The following is a 21,147-nucleotide window of genomic DNA, read 5'->3' on the forward strand; positions in this document are numbered from 1 at the left end:
GAGATTGTCTAGATAAATTTGCTCTGCAATGTAATTCAATTGCCCTGGAGAAAGATACACTTGTTAAATATTTACTGTGCGGCACTGCAACTTCGTCGACCGCTCGCCACCAATTCAAAGCGTTGAAAGGGTCTCGGCTCGGATATCAGACCCCTGTAGCGAGTGAGGTCGAATGGCGGGGAGTTGGCCCCACTCAAGCTTATCGGATCCGCCTCGGTGAGCTTATCGCCTCCCAAGCATAGAAAAAATTCTAAGAAAGTCGCACCTTTGGTCCCTCCAACCACCCAGTCAGCCGAGTCGCGAACACGCTCCAATTGTATACCAACCCGCCACACATCCGCAAAAAGGAGGACATTTCGTCTTGAACATCCGCAACAATGGCGCCCAACAGGACGAAAACGATCAAGAACAAGCATGCCGCCAACGGCTCCGGCATCAAGAACAGCAAGGCCGCGGACCACAGGCCGGTTCCCGATGGCATTGTCAGGAAATCCAGAGACACGCCCAAGGGCACCAAGCCGCTCAAGGCCGGTGGCAAGACGAACCTCGAGGCCCTGTTGAAGAAGCGCAAGAAGAAGGTCTACACTGAGGAGGAGCTCGGCATCCCCAAGCTGAACAAGATCACGCCGGTTGGCGTGGAGAAGCCTAAGGGCAAGAAGAAGGGCAAGGTCTTTGTCGACGACAGGGTACGGATCACTGACGCTGCGATGTCACTCCTATAGTGATGAACGATAACTAACTCAACCCGAACAGGAGAGCATGAACACCATCCTCGCCATGGTCCAGGCCGAGAAGGAGGGCCAGATCGAGTCCAAGATGATGAAGGCGAGACAAATGGAGGAGATCCGCGAGGCCCGCAAGGTAGAGGCCGAAAAGAAGGAAGAGGAGAAGAAGTCCAGGCTGGAGGAGACCAAGGACTCGCTGCGCAAGAAGAGGAAGCGCAACCCCCGTGCCGAGGACGAGGACAAGATCAACCAGTACGCAAGCGCAGGGTCCAAGGCCGCCAAGCCCAAGAAGAAGAAGAGCGTCTCCTTTGCCTGAGGGAGGCACGAGGGGGGTGGTTTGAACACTGAAGAGTCTAGCAGCATGTCTTTGCATCTTGGGCGGCGTTTGGAGTGCCAAAAAAGAAAACATACTGGGTTGGTAAAAAAGTGGGAGGGTCGTCTATTTGTTTCAACACTTTGTTGTGTCGACGGCGTTCAGAGCAGATACCATGGCGAGGGCTTGACCTTGCGCGAGAGCTTAATGCACCACCATAGGACGGCGATCAGCCAGGTATCGGCGGGTTGATGAATCTCGTCGTTGCAAAATACCTGTCTGAATACTAGTCTGTTTCAAAGCTTTGTCCGCTACTGCGAATGTCAATAAAAGGCAGGTGTACTTTTTCTATCTATACCATCTAAGTCTATGTCTCTCCAAGTTCTGTTGTGATGTCTATCATTTGTCTCGCTATTCCGAACCTGCCTTGATCTCCATTCTGTGTCTCGCAGGGTTGAAGTGGAACTCTGACTTGCCGTTTCTGGGCGGAAGTCCGTTGGTCTTTGGAGGAAGCTTGCTGTGGTCCACGTTGAACGCCATGTGGTTGAAGAAATTTGTAACCTAGTATTGTGAGTTCATGATCTCTCGTGCATTCTTGGGATAGCAGGACGTACCGGCTTTGCATGCCATCTTCCGCCTCCGGGCTCGAACCAGCAGAGGTGACCGCCCAAGGAGGTGGTGCACAGAACCGTGTACGGATTCTTGCTGAACTCCTCGTAGGGGATAGCTTCTTCTACGGCAATCTGAGAAGTATGGTTAGCTTGCTCGCGACAAGGGGCTGAATGGAGGGATTGCTTACAGGATCGTCGGTGGCATGCAGGGCGAGGAAGGGAATCCGGATGGCCAGAACCGCATCGGAGGAAGACGCATCGCGGTAGTAGGCACTCTCTGTGGGGTAGCCCCAGCTGACGCATCTGCTTTGGTGAGAAATACTCTACGGGACTGTTGGCTTCTGGAAACTCACTGGACTTCTCTGTCAAACTCCCACAGGTACGTTACGTTCTGGAGACGTTCGAGGTCGAGGTTAGTATGCTTCTGTACCTCCTCCTTATGCCCATTGATGAGCTGCTTCATGCTGGCTGGATAGGCGTGTAAGCACTAAGAAATCAAAGCTCGCATGTTGCGTGATGAGAATAACTTACTTCCCATGACTCGTTGGTAGACCTCTCTGCCAAGAAAAGTGCGCTTCAGCGCCTTATTCGAGACTTCAAGGTTGAAGGGGTTGGAGCAAACAATAGCGGCCGTCAACTGGCAGTCGACTCCCTCCTCGCCACAGTACTAATGTGAAATCGTTAATTAATGTTAGAAGGGGATTGTGAAAACTTAAAGACCTACGTTTGTCAACATGTTGGCCCCGAGCGAGAAGCCCAAGCCAAACAGAGGGCGGTTAGGAAACTTCTTTCTCAACCACTTGATGGTCTGGAACTCTGTCAGTTTGTCTACTGCAAAGCTTCACACGCAGTGTAGATCACTGACCTGACGAAAATCCCATGTTGCCCTGGCATTGTACAAAATACCACTAGTGAACTTGCTGTTGGCGCAACCTCTCGAGTTCACCACGCACACCTCCCAATTTCCCGAATCAATCAACGGCGCGATGGCATGCCTCAGATAGATCTCATGAGAGCCACCCGAGAGGCCGTGCAGAACAACCAACTGAGGCTTGTTGTCGTCCGACGCCAGAGTCTCAAACTGTTGGTCCTCAAAGTACACCGTCCGCGGCGGCAGTGTGCTGTCAGTCTCCTCAAAGGGCTCCGCCACAAAGTCAACGGCGAAAGTGCCCTCGAAGGCCTTGTCGTCGGCGTGGAAGACCTTCCGACGATAATACACTGGGGGGCCGTGCTGCTTCGTGGCAGTCCACATGGTCTGCAAGTGACCGTTGAAGAGGAGCGGGTTCATGTGGCATGGGGGCGTAACCTTTTCACAGATCTTGAGGAGGTCGGTTTGTGCGCCATCCTTCTCCTTGAGGGCCACAGGCGACGGCGCGTGTGTGAAGTTGATTTTGGCATGTCCTAGCCAATCCATGATTCGGAGTCTTCGGACAGCAGTTGATCGAGACACTTTGGCTCAAGAGAAAGTTTGTAATAGCAAAAGATGAAAGTCCCGTCCCTAGACAACACAGCAGTCGACGACGTGAGAACTTCAAGTAGATGAGAAACGAGGGATTAGTCGCACGGCGCTATGAAATACGAAAAGGCTAGCGCTTCTAGAAGAAACCGAAGCTCAAAGTAGGTTGTTGCGAAGTCAGAGTGAACACCCATGTGAGAGAGTGGTTGGAGCCATAAGTCATGGCAGTGGAGCCCCATGGACTGGTAGCTTCCGATTTAAGGTGTGCAAATTCACAATGTTTGCTACGAACCCTGGGTTCTGACTTCAAGTCCAGGGGGCGAACCAACGGGCCATTTGTCTTGTATTGGGTGTAGCACCGAGGGTCTCAAATCAGCCTACTATGGGATCGGCGCCGGGTTCACCAAGTGTCCGTTCTGCAGTGGGATTCGGTGGTATGTCTGGACGACAGCATGCTACAAGCTTGGGAAAAGAAGGCGAATGACGTGGATCACCTAGATAGCGGTAAACAGCAAGATGATTTTGGCGTCGAGCCGAGGCACATGTTCGCAGCCAATCAGAATATAAAGAGGACCAAGTCGCTCATAACCGTACCCAGCGGCTAAGACTGTGTTCAGCCACGCGGTGCCACACTCATCGGGATTCAAATGTTCAGAATTTCAAGCCTGTCCGCCTCCATCCCTGGGTGTAACTTTCTCGGCCACGACGGAGCCATCTTGGTCTGTGCATCTCCCACCCTGACCGGAACTGTGGGGGGATCCACGGCACGTGTAATTATGTAAGGCACGCAGGGACCATGGGCCATTTCTCGACCAGTCGTTCCTCGAGGAGCCTCGCGACCTGCAGGTGCGGCTATTGGACAGCAACCGCGTCGCAACAAGTCAGTCCAGTTCAACAAAGCGACCGTCGAGACTCCATGTAGCGAAGCCTGCGATCCCTATGCAGTCCCAAAGATGACATACCGGGGCTCCTTGCCTTCGGGGCAGGCCTTCAATGGCCAGCAGCACGTCCCCCAACCTTACCACGATCCCTACGGCAATGGCAATGGCAATGGCAATGGCGGCGGGAGCGGGAATGGCCAGAATCCGAACTACGCGAACGCTGCATACGGCACTCACGGCCAAGCGCAACCGGTTCACGGCAACTACCATCAACCGCCTGCCCCAGCTCCTGCTCCCATTCTTCCTGCGCCTACGCCGATGAATATGCAGCCAAACGGATATGGGCAGTTCCCTGCGTATGGCGGCACCTTCCCGCAGCAGCAACCGCAATACCCCCACCATCACCAACTCCAGCAGCCTTTCCCTCACGGGAATGCGATGAACGTACAGTTTGCGCCTCCTCACTCGCCCTTCATTCAAACTACACACGCCTCTCGTTCCCCTGCGCTTGCGCCTGCACCGACACCGACGCCGACGCCGCCGATTTACGCTGAGTATCAGGCGCCGCAACAGCCGCAACAACCACAATTCCAACCTCATTTCCAGCAACAACCTCAACCACCGCCTCAACCGCCGCAGCAGCTACAGCAGCTACAGCAACAGCGAAGCCCCCAAGTCTTTCCGGCTGTACCACAATATGCCCAGTTCTCTCAGCCGCCCATGGGTCAAACTCAGACCGTACCAGTTCTGAACCAAGCTTTCGCCGAACCTTCCCCAGTCCAACCGAGCCCTGAGCCTCACTACGCCAACTCGCCTACTGTTCAGCCGGCACGATCTCCCAGTATAGCGAGAAAGTCACCTGCAATATCCTCGATGAACTCTCCGGCCATATCCTCCAGAGGTTCACCCGCCTTATCGACGAAAGCAAGGTCTTACGACACGACGACGATCCTTGTTCACGTGGCAGAAGAGTGTTTCGAGAAGGCGCGCCGTGGCGTACAAAGAGTGGCGGTATCTGGGTCAGACGAGCAAGTGCGCGAATACCAAAAGTTGATTACGACTGGACTGGCGTGTCTCGAGGCCGCATTCCAAAGTAATCGACTGTCTCCGAGACAAGAGGCGAAAGCTAGGTTGAGATATGCGTCTATCTTGTGTGACGAGACCGAGAACCTTCAAGAGGCAGAAACAGCCTTGAGCAAGGGCATCACCATCTGCGACAAGGTTTGTTGAACTGGGTCTTTACTCGTCCGAGTATTGTGTTAACATTTATTCCAGCACAGATATGCCGATCTCAAGTACTGTATGCAATATCTTTTGCTTAAAGTACTGTTTCAGAGAAACCAGAAGGCGGCATTCATCGCTGTTGACAAGAACATCGCAGACTGTCTAACGTTAGTCATCGTAACCTTGCCTCAACCGATCTTGCCCCATTGCTTACAAAAACACTAGGTTTAAACACATACACTGGGTTTACGCCTTTCGTCTGCTAAAGGCCACGTTTCATGTCCACGCGGGTAGTCCACCTGATGCAGCAGTGCTGGACAACTTGCGCGCTATCGTCGCTCTAGCGAGCGAGCGAGGCGACAACGCAATGGTTGTCTTCGCCTCTCTCTTAGAAGGCTTGTCGGTGCTGAGGAACATGCGCTCTGATACCATCGAACGAGTGCAAACTTGTCTGGCACAAGCCACCAAGTTTCAGCTGGATCCTTCTGTTCAGATTCCGCAGCTGGATGTTTTGACGCTGTTGCTCGATCTTGCGTGTAGCATGCACCAGAAAACGCCCGATATCTTGATTCAAAAGCTGAGAACACTTCAGGCAAAGCTTGATGCAAATTTGGGATCCCAGACATGGACCGATCTGAATCCTGATATCTTGATACCTGTCAAGAAGCACAACTCAACTTCTGCAACTCTCAGCGATGATACCTCAGCAATTCTTCGATCTGGGCCGATTAACGGACAACACGATTACATTGTCATGACCTTTCTGAACCGGCTAGAGATTATAGTATTGACGTAGGCACCATTTACTAGCGAGCTTCCGTGTTAGGTATCCGCTGACCGATAACAGCTACACGTTTAGTGGTTTGGCCGGCATGTACCGCCCTGGTTCGGATCCTAAGAGGAGTCACGAATTCTGGAAGGAGGGATTTGATGTATTGGCAAAATGTAAGTGTGATGCGATGTTCTCAACATGTATGAAGCTGACACAGCAGAAGGGAACAAGGAGATAGCCCCTAGTGTTCCCGCGGCATCTCTGCGCGAGTCGATGGAGCAGTCTAAATGGAGGACCGAAATCTTCTGTTATTTGCAGGCTCTGACGGGGCTATACTTCGCAACTCACAGCCAATGGCCGAAGGTTGAACAGTGCGTGGCACAACTACAGCAGGCCATTACGCCAGCTGTGAACGAGATTTTCAGCATATTTTCGCTCTACCTCTCCGGAGTCTATCATCAAGGCACTGGTGATCTGGAGACAGCGCTGTTGCTCTTCGAAGACGAGAGGTTGAGTATTGATGCGGGCCGTGGGGGTCCAGGTGGCAGAAAGCCTGCTAAGCTGGAGCTGTGCATACTCGCTGCGCTGAACCGTATCTGGATCCTTCAAGACTCTTCTTACCGCGACGAAATGACGTCTACCGAGCTATTGGACCAGTTGCGGCCGATGTGTATGGAACATCAAGACTCAGACATACGCACCGCCTTCAATCTCGTACAGGCAACGGCTCAGACGATGCCCCCACCGTCTATGCATCAGATCAAAACGAGTATCACGAACTCGTTGAATGGGTCTCGGGTTACAGGCAACACGCACTGTCTGGCGATAGCTCTCAGCATCATGCGGTCCAGATTGTTCGATAATGTGGTGGGCGAACAAGCTCTTAAAAGCGCAAGGGCAGCTTCGACACAGGCGAAGCGGAGTGGAAACTTGCTTTGGATGAGCGTGGCGGATGGTATGCTGGCTGATTCTTTTGAAGTCCAAGCACTATTCGCAGACGCCGAAGCAGCGCGACAGACGGCTACGGACTATGCGTCTCACGCATTCACTGGGAAGGAGTAGTAGGTTCGGGTTCAGCGTGGATTATGTTTTCACGGCATTATGGACTGGCGTCTGGTGCGGTATTTGGCCTGGCATGAGCTGATTGTTTGGGAAAGCATAATACCCCCCCAATTTGTATCGCTGCCAGATGATGCGGCGAAATTGACTGGGAGATGACGGAATCGTTGCTTGAGAGGTCGTAGTTATTCTTTAAAAGCTGATGGGCTGTACGACTTCAGCGTATCAGCAACTACTGCTACCTTGCTCCTCTCGTGAGTTGCGTCAACTCTGCAAAATATGACCGTAGGGTTAGGCTGGTACGAGCATACTGCCTGATTCTTGAGCGACCATGATGTCTTTCCTACTTCCCTTACACAAGGGGAACGTGGGGGACAGGGGGTTTGCATGCGATCTGCGAGTGCACGGACCAGACTTCATTGGACCCTTGTCGCAATTGATTGAGTGGCGCGTCCCGTCCGCGTTCCGTTCTACCTAATAGAAAAAAAATTGACCGGCAGCTTCTAGCCCACTTCAAACTCCCCGTCAACGTCTGGAGCTACACTTCGTCACCATTTCCTCCAATGCTTCGCGCAAACACCCTGCGCCTTCAGAGGCTCGGAACTTCCTACGTGTGTGCATCCTGCCGGCCCTGCCTTTCAGCGCCATGTCGGACACGACCCTCTTTTTTCCAGACCACCGCCCTGGCTGGCGACCGAGGCTATAGGAGGAGTAGCTCGAACAAGAAGTCGACAGCAACGCCAGCCTCAAAAGACGATGCGGAACCTAGCAACGATGCAATACCCGAGGTCGAAGCTGATTCTGGGAAGGATACACAGGTCAAAGCTAAGGGCGGTTTGGAACCTAGGAAAGCGAGGCCTAAGAGCGTTACTGAACACCAGAGCGATGCGAAACCTGAGAGCGATGCGAAGCCCAAGGGTGGACGGACGGCAAAATCGATGAAACCAGCACTCAAGAAAACTGCTTCTAAAGCTCAACCGAAGGCCGGGTTATCGTCGAGCAAGAAACCGCCAGCCAATCAAGGAAAGCCCACCGACAAAGAGAAGCCGGTCGACCCTCAAACAGCACCCGAGCCAGAGGTTATAAAGCAGGTTTTTGAATCTTTGAAAAAGCTTGAGCAAAGCTACGCCTCCATCAACAGCAGGCTGTCGAATATTCATGAAGGCACTACAGAAGCGGCTGCCGCAGGAGCCAAAGTTGATCCTGAGAAGAAGGGAGAACTGGACGCATTTGTGGCGAAACAGAGCGACAAGTTGGGTGGGAAGCTCAAGATGATTTCTGGTACTCTGGACGTCTTGAAGAGCGTCTTGCGCTCCCAGTCAATCCCGTTGGACCACCTCGCAAAGAGGCCGAGTACCAAGAAATCGTCGGGCACCACATCAGATAAAGCTTCTGAGCGCAAAGTTCAATCAGCTCGGCGTAACAAGGAAACTACGATTAGGCGTGAGGATATTCGGACGAGAGTGCGAAAGGTGCTGCTTGGCGAGGAGCGAAAGCCGATACCCGAAGAACCAATGAACGTCGCGTGGACATCACTTGAAAATCGCCTTACGACTCCAGTGGGTTTGGCAGCAGCGGCTGCTGGTGCATCAGCTCTCGGCGCAGCTAGGTCTGCCGCCGATACAGCTCCTGACGAAGCGGCTGCCGACGAGACAGCTCCCGACGACAGCGAACAACCCCCCACCAAGCCCAAGAGGGTCAAGAAGTCCGAGAAGCCTCTCGTCAATGTCAAGAGGGTGAAGGCGGAAAGTCTTCACTTAGTACCCATCGAATTACCAGACGCTCCTGAGGTGCCGAAACTCGCGTATGGACTGGACAGAGTCTTGTTCAACCCTGGAGTATACCATATGCAGGACCCCCGCTCGCGAGTCTTCAACTTTGATCCTTACCTCGGCGATATTATGCCGATCAACGAGTTTGACTTCGATGCGCTCCAGAAATACGTCACCTCTTCAAAGGATAACACCTTGATCTCACTTGCAGCCAAGCTGGGTAGGAAGTACACCGGCTCAACGTCCAGCATGACTCAGACGTTGTCCCATTTTCACTTCTTGCTTTCTGCGTGGCGGCCTATCAACCCTGAAAACATGAGTCGTCAGTTCACGCCCGAGTATTCCAGCTTTACTGCTATCTCTCGTGCGCCAGCTGCCTCTTTCCTCCATTTTAATGAAGGTGTGTACGCGATCGATGCCGACAAGGAGTACGACAGTGCCAGTATTCTGAGCATGCTCGGAAAGTCAATGGAGAAGCAATTGACGCTGCCGAAAGAGGAGTTCGAAAAGTATCGCCGTGCCAACTCCGACCAAATCACCGAGGAGGAGCGCAATGCCGCCGAGGCCTTCCATTACACCACCATGGGCGACTTCCTCATGCGTTCTCAACTGGATGCGTATGATCCACGGTTACCAGGATCTGGAATGTTTGATCTGAAGACAAGAGCTGTAGTCTCAATTCGCATGGACGCCCAGGGATTCCACAAGGGACTTGGCTATGAGATCCGCCGCCGTTACGGCCAGTGGGAGTCTTTTGAGCGCGAGTACTTCGACATGATCAGATCTGCGTTCCTCAAGTATTCCCTGCAAGTACGGATGGGCCGTATGGATGGCATCTTCGTCGCCTTCCATAATACACAACGCATCTTCGGTTTCCAGTACATCCCCATTAACGAGATGGACCAAGCCATTCACGGATCCTATGCTCGAAATATCGGAGACAATGAATTCAAGCTCAGCCTCTATCTTCTCAACAAAGTCCTCGACCGCGCGACAGAACGATTCCCTGGCCGGTCCATCCGACTTCATGTGGAGACGCGACCTAGTGACCCTCCTTTCATGTACGTTTTTGCGAAGCCCGTTACAAAGGAAGACATCGACAAGGTCCAAACGCGCAACCAAGCCGCCGTTCAAGAGTTTGAGGAGCAGATCCTTGGTATGGCCTCACAAGAGTCGTCGTCGGAACATGAAGCGCAAGAGACGGAAGTCGAACAACCAGTTGGTCAAGAGGAGGACGAGGAGGCTGTCGGCGTCGATGGGTCCAGTACTGAGTCTAGTAACCAAGTGTGGCAGACGCAAGAATTCTGGGAAGAAATGCAGGAGAAGGTCAATGAGGCAGTGGAAGACGATGCCCTCGGCATTGGCCATGTTCGGGAGGCAATCCACGACGCGCTGGAGCAGAGCGCATTGCTAAAGGCGAGGACACCTGAAGAGGCTCGCTGGTATGTCGACGGCCTCTTGGAGGCACTTACTCGCAACCAAGTGAGCGAGGCGCAGGACAACGATGGAAAGGATAACCAGACAGATGCGATGTCTGCAAGCGAGTTCAGCACTACCTCGGCCGACGACGCTCAAGCTGATGAATCGAACACAGCACAAGAAGCTGTGCCAATCACTGGCGAGGAAACAGAGTCGGCCCAAGAGAAAGACGCGGAGTCATCGCCAGAGAGAGGGGTGCGCAGCTCTCGGAATCTTGGCCTGAAGGAGTTGATTCTCCGGGTTGCTTCGAATGTCGATGAAAATATCGATGTGGACGAAAGCGACATTCCTAAAGATGACACTGCTTCCGACGTCTCCAAACTCCGAACCTTTGAGCGTATTCTCTCTAAGCTGGTTGCCGAGTCGAAGCAGTCGGAAACCAAGACGACAGCTCCGGCCTCAAACATGGAGGAAGCAACGGCTGAGAGTCTTGAGAATGTTGCCCCCAGTGCCGGCCAGACGGCAACCTCCAATGAGTCTCCCGAGGATGTTGACGGCAAAGCCCAGGAAGAAGACGACACACCTGAGCTTGATATCGTCGATAACGAGCTCCTCGGGATGGTCCTGACCGTGCGGAACAAGGTTAATGGGCAATACGTATCTCGCCCCGACCCCCTGGCTCCGTCATCGTCTTGGAACGTGGAGTATTCTATTGAAGACCTTCCTGCGGGCCGCGCCGAGGCCCTGTATAAAGCACTACAGACGCGACGCAGAAAGGTGCTTTCAAACGACAAAAATGCCAACCGGCCGGATCCATGGTACCATATGTTTTCGGGCAAGTTGGAGCAGATGAGTAAGAGGGGCAGGAAATACCGGCAGAAGGAGGAAGAGAAGGCCCGGGAGAACCCGGTTCACATTTTCGGTATGGACGATCCCGTAACTTATGGTGAGGCTTTCGGGCACAGGGCGCAGTGGAAGACGATATCCTGGGACCAATCGACAGACGAGTTGCGAGAGGACGATCTTGATGAGAAGACTTTGAAGGAGGATTCCTTCCAGGAGGACGACTTGACCGAGGCCGAGCTGAGGGAGGTCGAGCTCAATGAGGAGGAGTTAAATCTGGAATCGAATGAGGACGCTCTGAAGGAGAATGAGCCGCAAGAGGGCGAGCTAAAGGAGGAAGAGCTGCAAAAGGACAAGCCGCGAGACTCATAAAAGGGGCTATCGTGGACTTGGGGCTGTATGATAATTGTGTACCTACCATTTGTAATACATGTACAAAAAGGGCGAGAGCGAATCTGGAACGATGTAGCTATTCTTCTCTCAGCATTTTCCTCTACTTGAAGAGTTTACATCTACTTATGTCTGGCTGCCGACGCGGTGCCACATGGTTTGCATTGGATGTTCAGGCCATCGAACAATCGTGGAGGCTATGATTGCGACGCAGCAATGAAGCTCGGCGACACTCCAAGGTCAGGCGCCACATATATCCGCAGCGAGTGCACTAAGTTGAACTCAAAGTCCATCATGTTATAATAGTCATTTCTTCATTAAGCTACGAGGTACGACTATCATATCCTTCACTGTGGCTGTCTTCTCTTGGCCATGGCGCCAATGCGGCGTCTGCCTTTGACCGTAGCTGGACCTATGACTGCCACACCACTTCAGCAAGGATCTGGACAATGTTAGCAATGGCTACACCTCGTCTGATCAAAGTGACGACAGACCCATTGCAATCTGATTCAACCTGCTCTGGACGAGTTTTCTCGCTGGCCCTTATCCCGAACGCCCGGCTATTCTTCCGAAAACGATGAAGCCTCGAAGTGCAGCGGCACCGAAGCAGCGCTGTTTTGTCGTTTGTAGTTTTACACTGCCAATTAATGGCAATCCCTTTGTGATCCTTTTCATCGACGGGGGAATCCAGGGGGGTTGAAGCCCGGCGGAGGCATGAAGCCCGGCGGCGCCGGCGGTGCCCCAGAAGCTCCCGGAGGAGGCATGGGGAAGTTGGGCGGGGGCGCAGCGAAGCCTTGCGGGGCGGGAGGTCCGCCGCTGGGTGGGCGGAATCCTGGGGCGCCCGGATGGAAGTCGGCCGGATTTGTGTAGTTACCTTGCGACTGTGGCGGCCGCGCAGGCAGACCAGATGGCGCGGGGGGAAGTACCGCGCCGCGTCCCATGCCCGGCCCACCCATACCCGGTCCGCCCATGCCTTGCGGTGGTGGTGCGGCATTGTACTGCGTTGGTCCCCTCGGCAGAGGCGCGAATCCGGTAGGAGCTCCTGGGTTCTGGACTTGGACCGGGAGGCCGTTTGCGGGGTCGAATCCGGCGGGGGCACTTGGCGCAGCAGCCGGAGGCGGGCCGTTGAGGAAAGCGGGAGGTACGGCCTGGATCTCTGGGACAATGTTTCTCTTCTTAGCCTGCGCGGCGAGCTCACGTTCCGCAGCGTCACCGTGGCGCTCGCCCTTGCCGTCCTTCTTGAACGCATACTGGACCGAGACCTCCTTGCTGAGGATGTACTGCATGTGCAAGTTGGCAATCGCCGCGTCGGCACTGTCAAAGTCGGCGTAGGAGATGAATCCAAAGCCCTTGGAGTTGCCGCTGTCCTCCCTCGCGACCTTGGGCAGGTTGACGAGCGGGCCGAAGCGCGAAAAGGTGTCGTAGAGGATCTTCTCGTCCACCATGCTGTCCAGGTTGCCCACAAACAGCTCCGCGCCAACCTCTGCCTGCTTCTGCTTGTCCGCGCTGGCCTTGTTGACGCGCAAGGACTTGCCGTAGAGCTTGATGCCGTTCATCACATTGGCGGCGTACTCTGCGTCGCCCGGCGTCCTGAACTCGACGAAACCGAAGCCCTGGTGGTTCTGGGTGACACGGTCACGGGGCATGTGGATGTTGTGGATGGGGCCCATCTGGAGCATGACCTCGTACACCATCGCTGGGGTCGCACGCTCGTCGATGTTTCCGATGTAGATGGTCGCATCTTTGTCTTGTTCCCTGTGTCGCGCGACGTAGGTTAGCTCTTTGTCCTTGGACTTCTACTTCAGGGCGAATTGTTGCTCACCAATGCCTGTTCTGTGCCATTTTGATGTCTCAGCACTTTCGGTGCTCTCTGCGCGATCTAAGAGCGATATCCCAAGACAAATCGGAGTGCCTGAATATGTGAGGCGAAAAGTCGTTGCTCGACTTGTACCAGAAGAACCTGGAAATTTTGGCCTTGACATTCAGTCGCGGTTGAGCTATGGCGGTACGTACCTTATCGCTCGACGCAAGGTCCGATAAGCCTCCCTGCGCGGTTGTTCCGGCGGCTCCACTTGATGCGTTTTTCCGGCAGACGAAGAAAAGTTCAGGAAGAGCTTCCAGCGCATCCATCACCAGCTACCTTGACGCAGCGACGAGACATCCACGAAACCCCAGCGACGACGAAGACCGCCATCACGCGTAACTAAGTTGATTCAACGTATCAAATATTGTCGACGCCACATTCCAATCGTCAAGATGTTCGCCCTCTCCGAAGAGTCCAAGGTGCGACAACGCAACGACAGCTAGATCACATCGCATAGAGTCGAGTCTAATCATTGCATATTGTAGGAGCGCATTGGCAAGATCATTGAGATCTCCCGCATTGCCATCCACTAGTATGTAACGTCCTGTACTCGATGAAAATTGAAGCCAGTGACTGACCTATTCGTAGCGGATACCTCCCTCTCGTTCTCTACCTCGGTACGACACCAACGAATCTTCGATGATTCACTACTACGACGACGAAACTGACTATTTTTTGCAGGCTACACTCGCAGCGAGCCCCGTCCCGCTTTCATCCGGTATGCAGTACTCCAAGATGCGCGACTATCATGGAACTTCACAACTAATCCTTCTCTAGCCTTATTTCTCCCCTCTCTTAAACGACGCGTGTCTCAATATCGACTTTCTGTACAATATCAGGCTTGCGACATTTTGGAGGCTAGCCAACATTTCGGGGGTGGCACAATGGATCACCGGCAATGGTGATGAGGAAAATGCAGGCCGCGGCTCCGGCGCATTGTACAACTACATATGTAATCAAATGAAACCTCTCTGACGACATACTCTTCTCTATTGTACAGAACTGCGGATGGTTTGGTGGCGCGGACACCAATATTGGAGGTAAATGGATGCGGTCGGCGGGCTGTTAATGGGCCGTGGGAGCCCGGCGACGGATAGAACGCGCATTTCAGCTCATTCTTGTACACCACGTTTGATAGAGCTTGAGGTAGATCCAGGAGACGTTCTTCCCATCGCGAATTGCCAGTCCCTGTAAGCCGAAAAGACGAAATACGTAGCTGAAAGCTCAGGCGGAAGTCAACAAGCTTTACAACCGCAATTCAAGATGAAAGTTGCGGCATCTCCATAATATTTGAGGCCAACAGAATGACCACGTCAAAAACAATTACATTTACTGGCATCGGCGCCACTGATATCCTACATTACTTTCTGGTCACAGCCTGCGAAAGGAGGTTAACTGTGGCTGAAGCTCTGGAAAAGTGACAGCGGAGCCGCAATTTCATAAGCTAACATGACGTATGAATAATGATTTGGTCGCATCTTTTTTGGTAAGCTACAGTCATCAGCCACACCAACGCTTCACTGAGCTCCTTTTACACAACTCCCGACACCTGAGCTTGACCGGAGTCTCTGCAACTGGATGCGTGTGGTCGCAGTCTCGTTTTCTACATAGAGCAATGTGACAGAGGTTCCTCCCACTTCTATGTCAGAAAGCAAAAATGCGGGCATCTCACCCGCTCTGGTTGAGTCCGTCGCCGGTCTCTCGGCCGGCTCGGTTGCGACTTTGGTAGTTCACCCGCTTGACATCGTGAAGACGCGGATGCAGAGTAAGTGAAGCAACGCTACATCTATGTGCAAACTGTATAACAACAGTCGCTGACGAGACGAACTTAGTTCACCGGAGCGCGGCAAACCCTTCAGTGTCGTTGACAACCATGTCTCTCATCCGGACGCTCACACAGAACCCGCATCCCATCGCCTCCCTCTACCGCGGTCTAACGCCGAACCTCATCGGCAACGCCTCAAGCTGGTCCGCCTTCTTCTTCTTCAAGTCGCGCGTCGAGCGCGCCATCGCGCTCTGGAGAGCCGGCTACATGCCGCTGACGAGCGGCTCCGGTCCCGACGCCCGCAACCTGACAAAGGAGTACCTCACCACCCAGGACTTCTTTGTGTCGTCCGCGCTCGCCGGCGCGCTGACGCAAGTCCTGACGAACCCGGTCTGGGTTCTCAAGACGCGCATGCTCTCTTCCGACCGCACCGCTGCGGGCGCGTACGCCAACATGTGGACCGGCGCGCGGCAGCTGTACCGCTCCGAGGGACTGCGGGGCTTCTACCGCGGCCTCGGCGTCAGTCTGATCGGGGTCTCGCACGGCGCGGTGCAGTTTGCCGTGTACGAGCCCGCCAAGAAGATGTACTTCGCTGGCAGGCAGCGCAAGGGCGACAATGGCGGGCGGTTGAGCAACGAGGCGACGGTGGTTATCTCGAGTGCCGCAAAGCTGGTCGCAGGGGCTGTGACATACCCCTATCAGGTGCTCCGGAGTCGTTTGCAAAACTACGACGCCGATGAGAGGTTCGGACGGGGTATCAAGGGTGTTGTGAAGAGGATCTGGCAGGAGGAGGGTATCAGGGGTTTCTACCGAGGCCTGATGCCGGGAGTTGTGAGGGTGATGCCGGCTACCTGGGTCACTTTCCTTGTGTACGAGAACGTCAAATACTACTTACCGCAATGGGCGGCTTAGGCTTGTGATGATGGTGTCAGAATAAGAGATATCATTCCATATCGGAAATCCTTGTTGATGAGGACGAGAATTCGATGGTCGCACTTGCAATGTCAGGGATGTCATTTGGTTTTCATGGCTTTGTAGCCCAGGACTTAAAGAATATGTTCATGAAACGGTAGCTATTGTGCTTTTCGTAATCATGGACGTTGCAAACGCCCCTTCTGCTGATTTTGCTATTTGATGCCACACTCCATTCAACCCATGTGGAAGCCGTGTCGTCGTCATTAGCAACAGGTAAAGCTGAGACCAAGTCACATGCCAGGAAATATTTAATTGGCTTTAACAGAAAGAATGACAATGAACCTGGCTTATATGATATACTGGCGCAGGCTTGGTGCCATGGATGCTTCCTGGCTGGGGGTTCGCATTCTGCATAGAGGTTTCTGAACTAGACCAAGGTTGCGAGTCGAACTGAACGAAAGGAAAGTCACATGGTTGGCAGAAGTATTGCACAATCCTGTATCATTCTCTATTTTCCTACGCCGTCGGCACCGCATCAAGTGGCTATTGAGTAATCAAAGTCTGTTGCGTCTTCGTTTTGCCTTTCGATTTGTTTTATTGTAGCTCATATCTCATATTGCTTTCATAACGGCCGTTCACTCTCCATCAATCATCAAACAGACCGGTGCTATCATATTATTCAAGGAAACGAAGATGAGACGATACAGACGAGACAGCAGGGGTATGTTCTGCTTTCAGAGATCTCAAATCTTGTGTTAAGAGGCACCCTGTCGTTCTGAATTGATTTATACTCATACTCGCACCAGCCTCACCCAGTATATCTATTCAAGGCGGCTCGATAGATGGCCAGTATGTGATGAGATCAAATTACTGTAGCTACATGTTCATTGACACCTCATCATGGACCGAAGGAATTCATCCTGAAGTCGTATGGTCGACACAATAGATGTGAAAGCCGATGAATCGTCAAAGCTCAAACATAGATCGGAGGCACTGGAAAAGGGGCTACGAGACGTACCCTGTTTTCCCTGCTTCGTGAGAAGTCTACTTTCAAAGGTTATCAAGCGCAAGCTCAAGACTTTCACCGGGCCTAATTACACGCCAGACCCAAGACTTCACTGAATGAACAAGCCCAGAGGAATGTACCATTTCTTCGAGGCTAGTTCTACGAGCAATGTTGAAGAACACTGAGCCACTTCCATCAAAGAAGATACCGATCCACGATCCTGAGTCTCACACGTGGCCTGTCATAAGCAATGCTATCGCTCTGTGCGACAGTGTAACGTACTTCGCGAATGTGCAGAAGGCCAGAGAGGGGTTTCGAAACACGGAAAGGCTGTCTGGTTTTCACCCAAGTCATGAGACCACGGACTGATGTGCAAAGAACATGGCGAATCTTTCCCCGAGAATGACACTTGTTCGATCTGATCATGTCGTAATCCAAAATGCCAGATCACAAACGCTATTACCACCCAGCCATGCCAGCCTTCTCCTCGAACCGATACGCCGCCTACCCCATTTGTCTCTCACAACTCGGCACACAAAACAGCAAAGGCCACACATCCCACGCCTCCCAGCGGGCGCGGCATTCGACGTCCGAGACAGACAGCCCACTAACATAACACAAGGGCTGGCTATACCCCCCCTCCATGTCTCCTACTCGAGTACCTACCTTCCTACTTGCCTCGGAACCAGCGCCACTTTCCTTCGCGAGACACTCGTAGCAGAGTAATAACTCTGTTTTTGCTACTTTTCCCGCGTAGCCTGTAAGTACTGCTGAACGGGGACCGAACACACCACCACCACCACCACCATCTCACCCTGAAATGGAATGTTCCGTCTCTCCTCCCGGCCCCCGGTTACCCTCTCAAGCCACCCAGAAGCCACGAGGGGCGTTTCTCAGTTCTCACACGTAGGTACGGAGATGTAAAGAAAGAGAAGAAGCAAAGAAAAGGAAGGCGTAAGGAGGTGGAAGAGAAGAGCCGTGAGACTTTTTGACATGTCACGTCCGGATCCCAGCGGAAAGGCAAGCCGGCAGATCCCACAGGTCATCCATCCATCCCGCCCAGCCAGCCTAGCCAGCACACCACTCCCAATCATCACCTCACTGACGCGCGCCTCGATCGCCAAAAGGTACCTAATCTCGTAAGTGGTGAGATGGAGAGGAGAGCAGAGGCGATCCGGATATCCAATCACCGACGAGAGGAGGTCCCTGACCTTCCCGTACCGTTCTCCTGCAGGCTCTCTCTCTCTCTCTTCTCACAGAGCGGGCGGGCATTGTGGATAGAGGGGAGAAGATGGACCACTTTATGAAGTCCTTGCCGGATCTAGCCAAACGTTACACGTACATCTTTCTATGCGCGTGTCTTTTCCCACATTTCCTTGCCCCCTCCTATCAGGACCGCACTCGCGGCATCGTGGTATGACAAGAACACAAGGACACAAAAACTTGAAAAGAGGAGAAGAAAAGCAAGTAAAACTGTAGTCGGGACGGAAAAGGGGTCCAAAGTGCAGGATCTCATGATGAACAACTGTCAATCTCACCCGCACGCACGCGCACATACACACACTTACGGATACCTGCGCATACATACACACTCACACATCTGTCACGTCCCACCGCTCCTTTTTCCAGGAATCGGTCTCGAAGGAAATGGGGAGGGTGCCGAGGGAACAGGAATAGCGTAGGAAACAGGAGATCTACCAGTAAATCCTTGTAAATCCCGTCGTGGTGACCAGATAGCCGATGCCTTCTCTTCATCGTCAACTCGGGAAATACCTTATCTGGGATATATCTCATCTTAAGCGCGGAAGACCCCCCTTCTAAGAGGCGGGTAGACAACGTAACGGTTACACAAAGAAGCAGCCATCAACCTACCCATCCATCACAAATCATCCACTCAGAGCCCCAAAACATATTCTGGCTCAGGGCTTCCCCCAACTGCCGGAATGGCGTTTTTGCGAAAAGAAGGTAATCGCTGTTGTGTCCGTACCTATAGGACTCTTCCGAATCTGCGACTTTGCCAGCATTCTTGCTCCCCCATCTCCGATCCAAGACCTAGACATGAGGAAGAAACAGGCCACATCTCAGTTTCTCATGCCACTCTGTTCAACACTCAACTGAACCCCCTTTCGCCCTCTCTCTCCCCGCCTTTCCTCTGACCACCATGTCTCTGGAATCGTGTTTCTCCTTTTCACGACTTTTCACACATTCCCACTTCTATACACCCCTAGCTACCTGACCTTGTCTCGCTCGCAACTACCTTACCACCTTAGCTGTGGTCTTATACCTCCCTCGCCCTGTTCCACCACTTCTTCAAGACATAAGAACACTCACCAAAAAAGAAGAAACCAAAGTGAACGGAACACAGCTCACACCCACTACTGCTGAGTGATACATCCCAAGAGACAGACCTCACTCACTCTCCATCTGGATCAGAGTGGCACCGTTGTTACAGGTCACAAAAGTACACACACACAGGAAAGAAAAAAAACACCGCACGTTGGGTTTTTGATTTGGGGTTTCCCAACGGCCGCGGATCCGAAGTCCCGCGCTCCGCGAGGCCGGGTGGGCTGCGCTTTCAAGCAGGACGAGATGTGACAGCGTGAGGAAGGGTGTGAGAACAAGAAAAAGAACAGGATTACGATGATTGATGACTACGGTCACGATGATGGAGAATGAAGAAAAAGGGAGATAGGACTTCGACCGTTGACTACCAAAGTATCCGTAAAATGCACGACATTTCTCGCCCCTCCCCCCATCACACTCCTCCTGTTACTGACCTCCTCCTTGCCATGCTCCATCTCTACAGGACCTACCGACGTGTCAAACCTGCGTCTCCCCTCCTCCATAATGCCCCTCCAACCAGAACCACAGGAATGGAGTGCTGGGCAACGGTATCGCAGCTACCTAAACGACCCTCAAGCCCACCTGGTGCCCACGTATCCCGCCTGTCCTGAGTCTCCAGTACCGGACCCCCAAAAGCCCAGAGTCCAGCCCATCAAGTCAAGCCCAGCGGTCCAGCGCAGGTCCAGCCAGCCATTCACGGTTCAAGCGCCAGCTCTCATCTCTCTCTCTCCCTTGCTCAAGATTACTCGAGAGGAGCAAAGGTCCCCCTAAAGAACAAATCACAAGACCACGTCCAGAAGTATCCTGGGGCTCTAGCGTGGCAAAAAAAAAAAAAAAAACTAAAAAAAACTCCAAGGTGGTATCCGTAAGGGGGTTTGGGGGCAAGGGCGACAGGCGATAGGCGGGAGCAAGAGGAGAGAGAGGGGGACCAACGGGGGGAATGAGCAGAGCTTTTTCCCTCGCAGCAGCTCCACGCTGCGGTACCTAGACTACCAGACGTTGAGACTTGAGATGGAAAATGGAGCCCTTTTTGGGCTTCTGCGTGGTTTGCGTGGTGTCAGTTGCGGCGCCGAACAAGCATCACCCCTACTCCGTGCGCTCAGCTTTTGTTTCCCGTGTGCGCGGCGTGCGGCGTGCCGTGGGACCCCCATCTTTCTCGCCCGCGCACCCGTGCCTCCTCCTCCTCCTCCGACTTACACTGGAGAACGGCGACTACGGAGCAAGAAAAAAGAACGCACGCGCTTGTACTTCATCGCTCGTTTCCCCTCTCCACTCCTTTGCCGTTCTCGCGGGACTGGTTCAGGCCATGGCAAGGTATTCCCTACCGCTGTTCGCGTCGTTTATAGTGACTTTGTGCGTGGTATTTCAACCCAGCCATACATATCAAGTTGGGCGATGGGAAAGAGACTGAGAGATAGAGAGACAGACTGAGCAAAAGGGCGTGAGTCATCTGATACAGACTTGTTCCAGCACCGGAACCAATTGTCATCCAACGCTCGCAAGCTCCCGGGTCCCCGCAAACCGCACTAAGATACGCAAGACAAAGAAGAGGTCAGAGACAAAAGTTGAACACACTTCCAGCGGCCCAAAATGACGAAAGGAAACCATGTGTCCCGCGTCACTATCAGATTTGCCACGAGGGCCTCCGAGTACGGGTACCTACCGTTCAGGACCAAACCCAGATTCTGAAAGGGGACATCGAACAAACGGCGCTCAGCGGTTTTGCTCGGACGTCGTCGTCCGTCCTCGAGCAACACACCCCCCTACCTAACCTGGCCTCGTCTCTCTT

At 53.2% G+C, this 21,147-nt stretch overlaps 8 protein-coding genes across 8 annotated transcripts; 6 read left to right on the top strand and 2 right to left on the bottom strand.

Moving 5' to 3' along the window:
- The first annotated feature begins 273 nt into the window (after positions 1-273).
- Positions 274-1,396, top strand: BDP55DRAFT_770894 (uncharacterized protein). The gene is made up of 2 exons (XM_060581101.1): positions 274-686; positions 754-1,396. Exons 1-2 carry the CDS (start codon positions 378-380, stop codon positions 1,039-1,041), a joined length of 597 nt encoding a protein of 198 aa, XP_060426606.1. The 5' UTR covers positions 274-377; the 3' UTR covers positions 1,042-1,396.
- On the bottom strand, positions 1,292-3,438 carry BDP55DRAFT_248176 (Alpha/Beta hydrolase protein). The gene is made up of 7 exons (XM_060566258.1): positions 2,515-3,438; positions 2,374-2,457; positions 2,181-2,316; positions 2,003-2,117; positions 1,838-1,952; positions 1,653-1,781; positions 1,292-1,599 (listed from the first exon to the last, which is right to left on the bottom strand). Exons 1-7 carry the CDS (start codon positions 3,061-3,063, stop codon positions 1,450-1,452), a joined length of 1,278 nt encoding a protein of 425 aa, XP_060426607.1. The 5' UTR covers positions 3,064-3,438; the 3' UTR covers positions 1,292-1,449.
- A 620-nt stretch (positions 3,439-4,058) lies between these two features.
- On the top strand, positions 4,059-7,044 carry BDP55DRAFT_558096 (cohesin loading factor; the record flags this gene model as incomplete). Its single annotated transcript, XM_060569758.1, has 5 exons — positions 4,059-5,207; positions 5,262-5,377; positions 5,436-6,002; positions 6,058-6,155; positions 6,206-7,044. 5 exons carry the CDS (start codon positions 4,059-4,061, stop codon positions 7,042-7,044), a joined length of 2,769 nt encoding a protein of 922 aa, XP_060426608.1.
- Positions 7,045-7,537: 493 nt separating this feature from the next.
- BDP55DRAFT_672875 (mitochondrial protein Pet127-domain-containing protein) lies at positions 7,538-11,755 on the top strand. The gene has a single exon (XM_060575555.1). The coding sequence runs from the start codon at positions 7,605-7,607 to the stop codon at positions 11,445-11,447; it is 3,843 nt and encodes a 1,280-aa protein (XP_060426609.1). The 5' UTR covers positions 7,538-7,604; the 3' UTR covers positions 11,448-11,755.
- A 1-nt stretch (position 11,756) lies between these two features.
- Positions 11,757-13,421, bottom strand: BDP55DRAFT_588000 (uncharacterized protein). Its single transcript, XM_060570896.1, has 2 exons — positions 13,288-13,421; positions 11,757-13,220 (listed from the first exon to the last, which is right to left on the bottom strand). Exons 1-2 carry the CDS (start codon positions 13,305-13,307, stop codon positions 12,137-12,139), a joined length of 1,104 nt encoding a protein of 367 aa, XP_060426610.1. The 5' UTR covers positions 13,308-13,421; the 3' UTR covers positions 11,757-12,136.
- Positions 13,422-13,721: 300 nt separating this feature from the next.
- Positions 13,722-14,128, top strand: BDP55DRAFT_731362 (TOM7 family protein; the record flags this gene model as incomplete). The annotated part of the gene is made up of 5 exons (XM_060579803.1): positions 13,722-13,748; positions 13,815-13,861; positions 13,918-13,946; positions 14,011-14,047; positions 14,107-14,128. 5 exons carry the CDS (start codon positions 13,722-13,724, stop codon positions 14,126-14,128), a joined length of 162 nt encoding a protein of 53 aa, XP_060426611.1.
- Positions 14,129-14,778: 650 nt separating this feature from the next.
- Positions 14,779-16,171, top strand: BDP55DRAFT_672882 (mitochondrial carrier domain-containing protein). The gene is made up of 2 exons (XM_060575556.1): positions 14,779-15,094; positions 15,162-16,171. Exons 1-2 carry the CDS (start codon positions 14,971-14,973, stop codon positions 16,004-16,006), a joined length of 969 nt encoding a protein of 322 aa, XP_060426612.1. The 5' UTR covers positions 14,779-14,970; the 3' UTR covers positions 16,007-16,171.
- A 3,595-nt stretch (positions 16,172-19,766) lies between these two features.
- Positions 19,767-20,196, top strand: BDP55DRAFT_672890 (uncharacterized protein). The gene has a single exon (XM_060575557.1). The coding sequence runs from the start codon at positions 19,863-19,865 to the stop codon at positions 20,127-20,129; it is 267 nt and encodes an 88-aa protein (XP_060426613.1). The 5' UTR covers positions 19,767-19,862; the 3' UTR covers positions 20,130-20,196.
- The last annotated feature ends 951 nt before the right edge of the window (positions 20,197-21,147 follow it).

The sequence above is a fragment of the Colletotrichum godetiae genome (assembly GCF_030913485.1).
Source record: "Colletotrichum godetiae strain CBS 193.32 chromosome Unknown BDP55scaffold_37, whole genome shotgun sequence".
Classification (NCBI taxonomy): domain Eukaryota; kingdom Fungi; phylum Ascomycota; class Sordariomycetes; order Glomerellales; family Glomerellaceae; genus Colletotrichum; species Colletotrichum godetiae.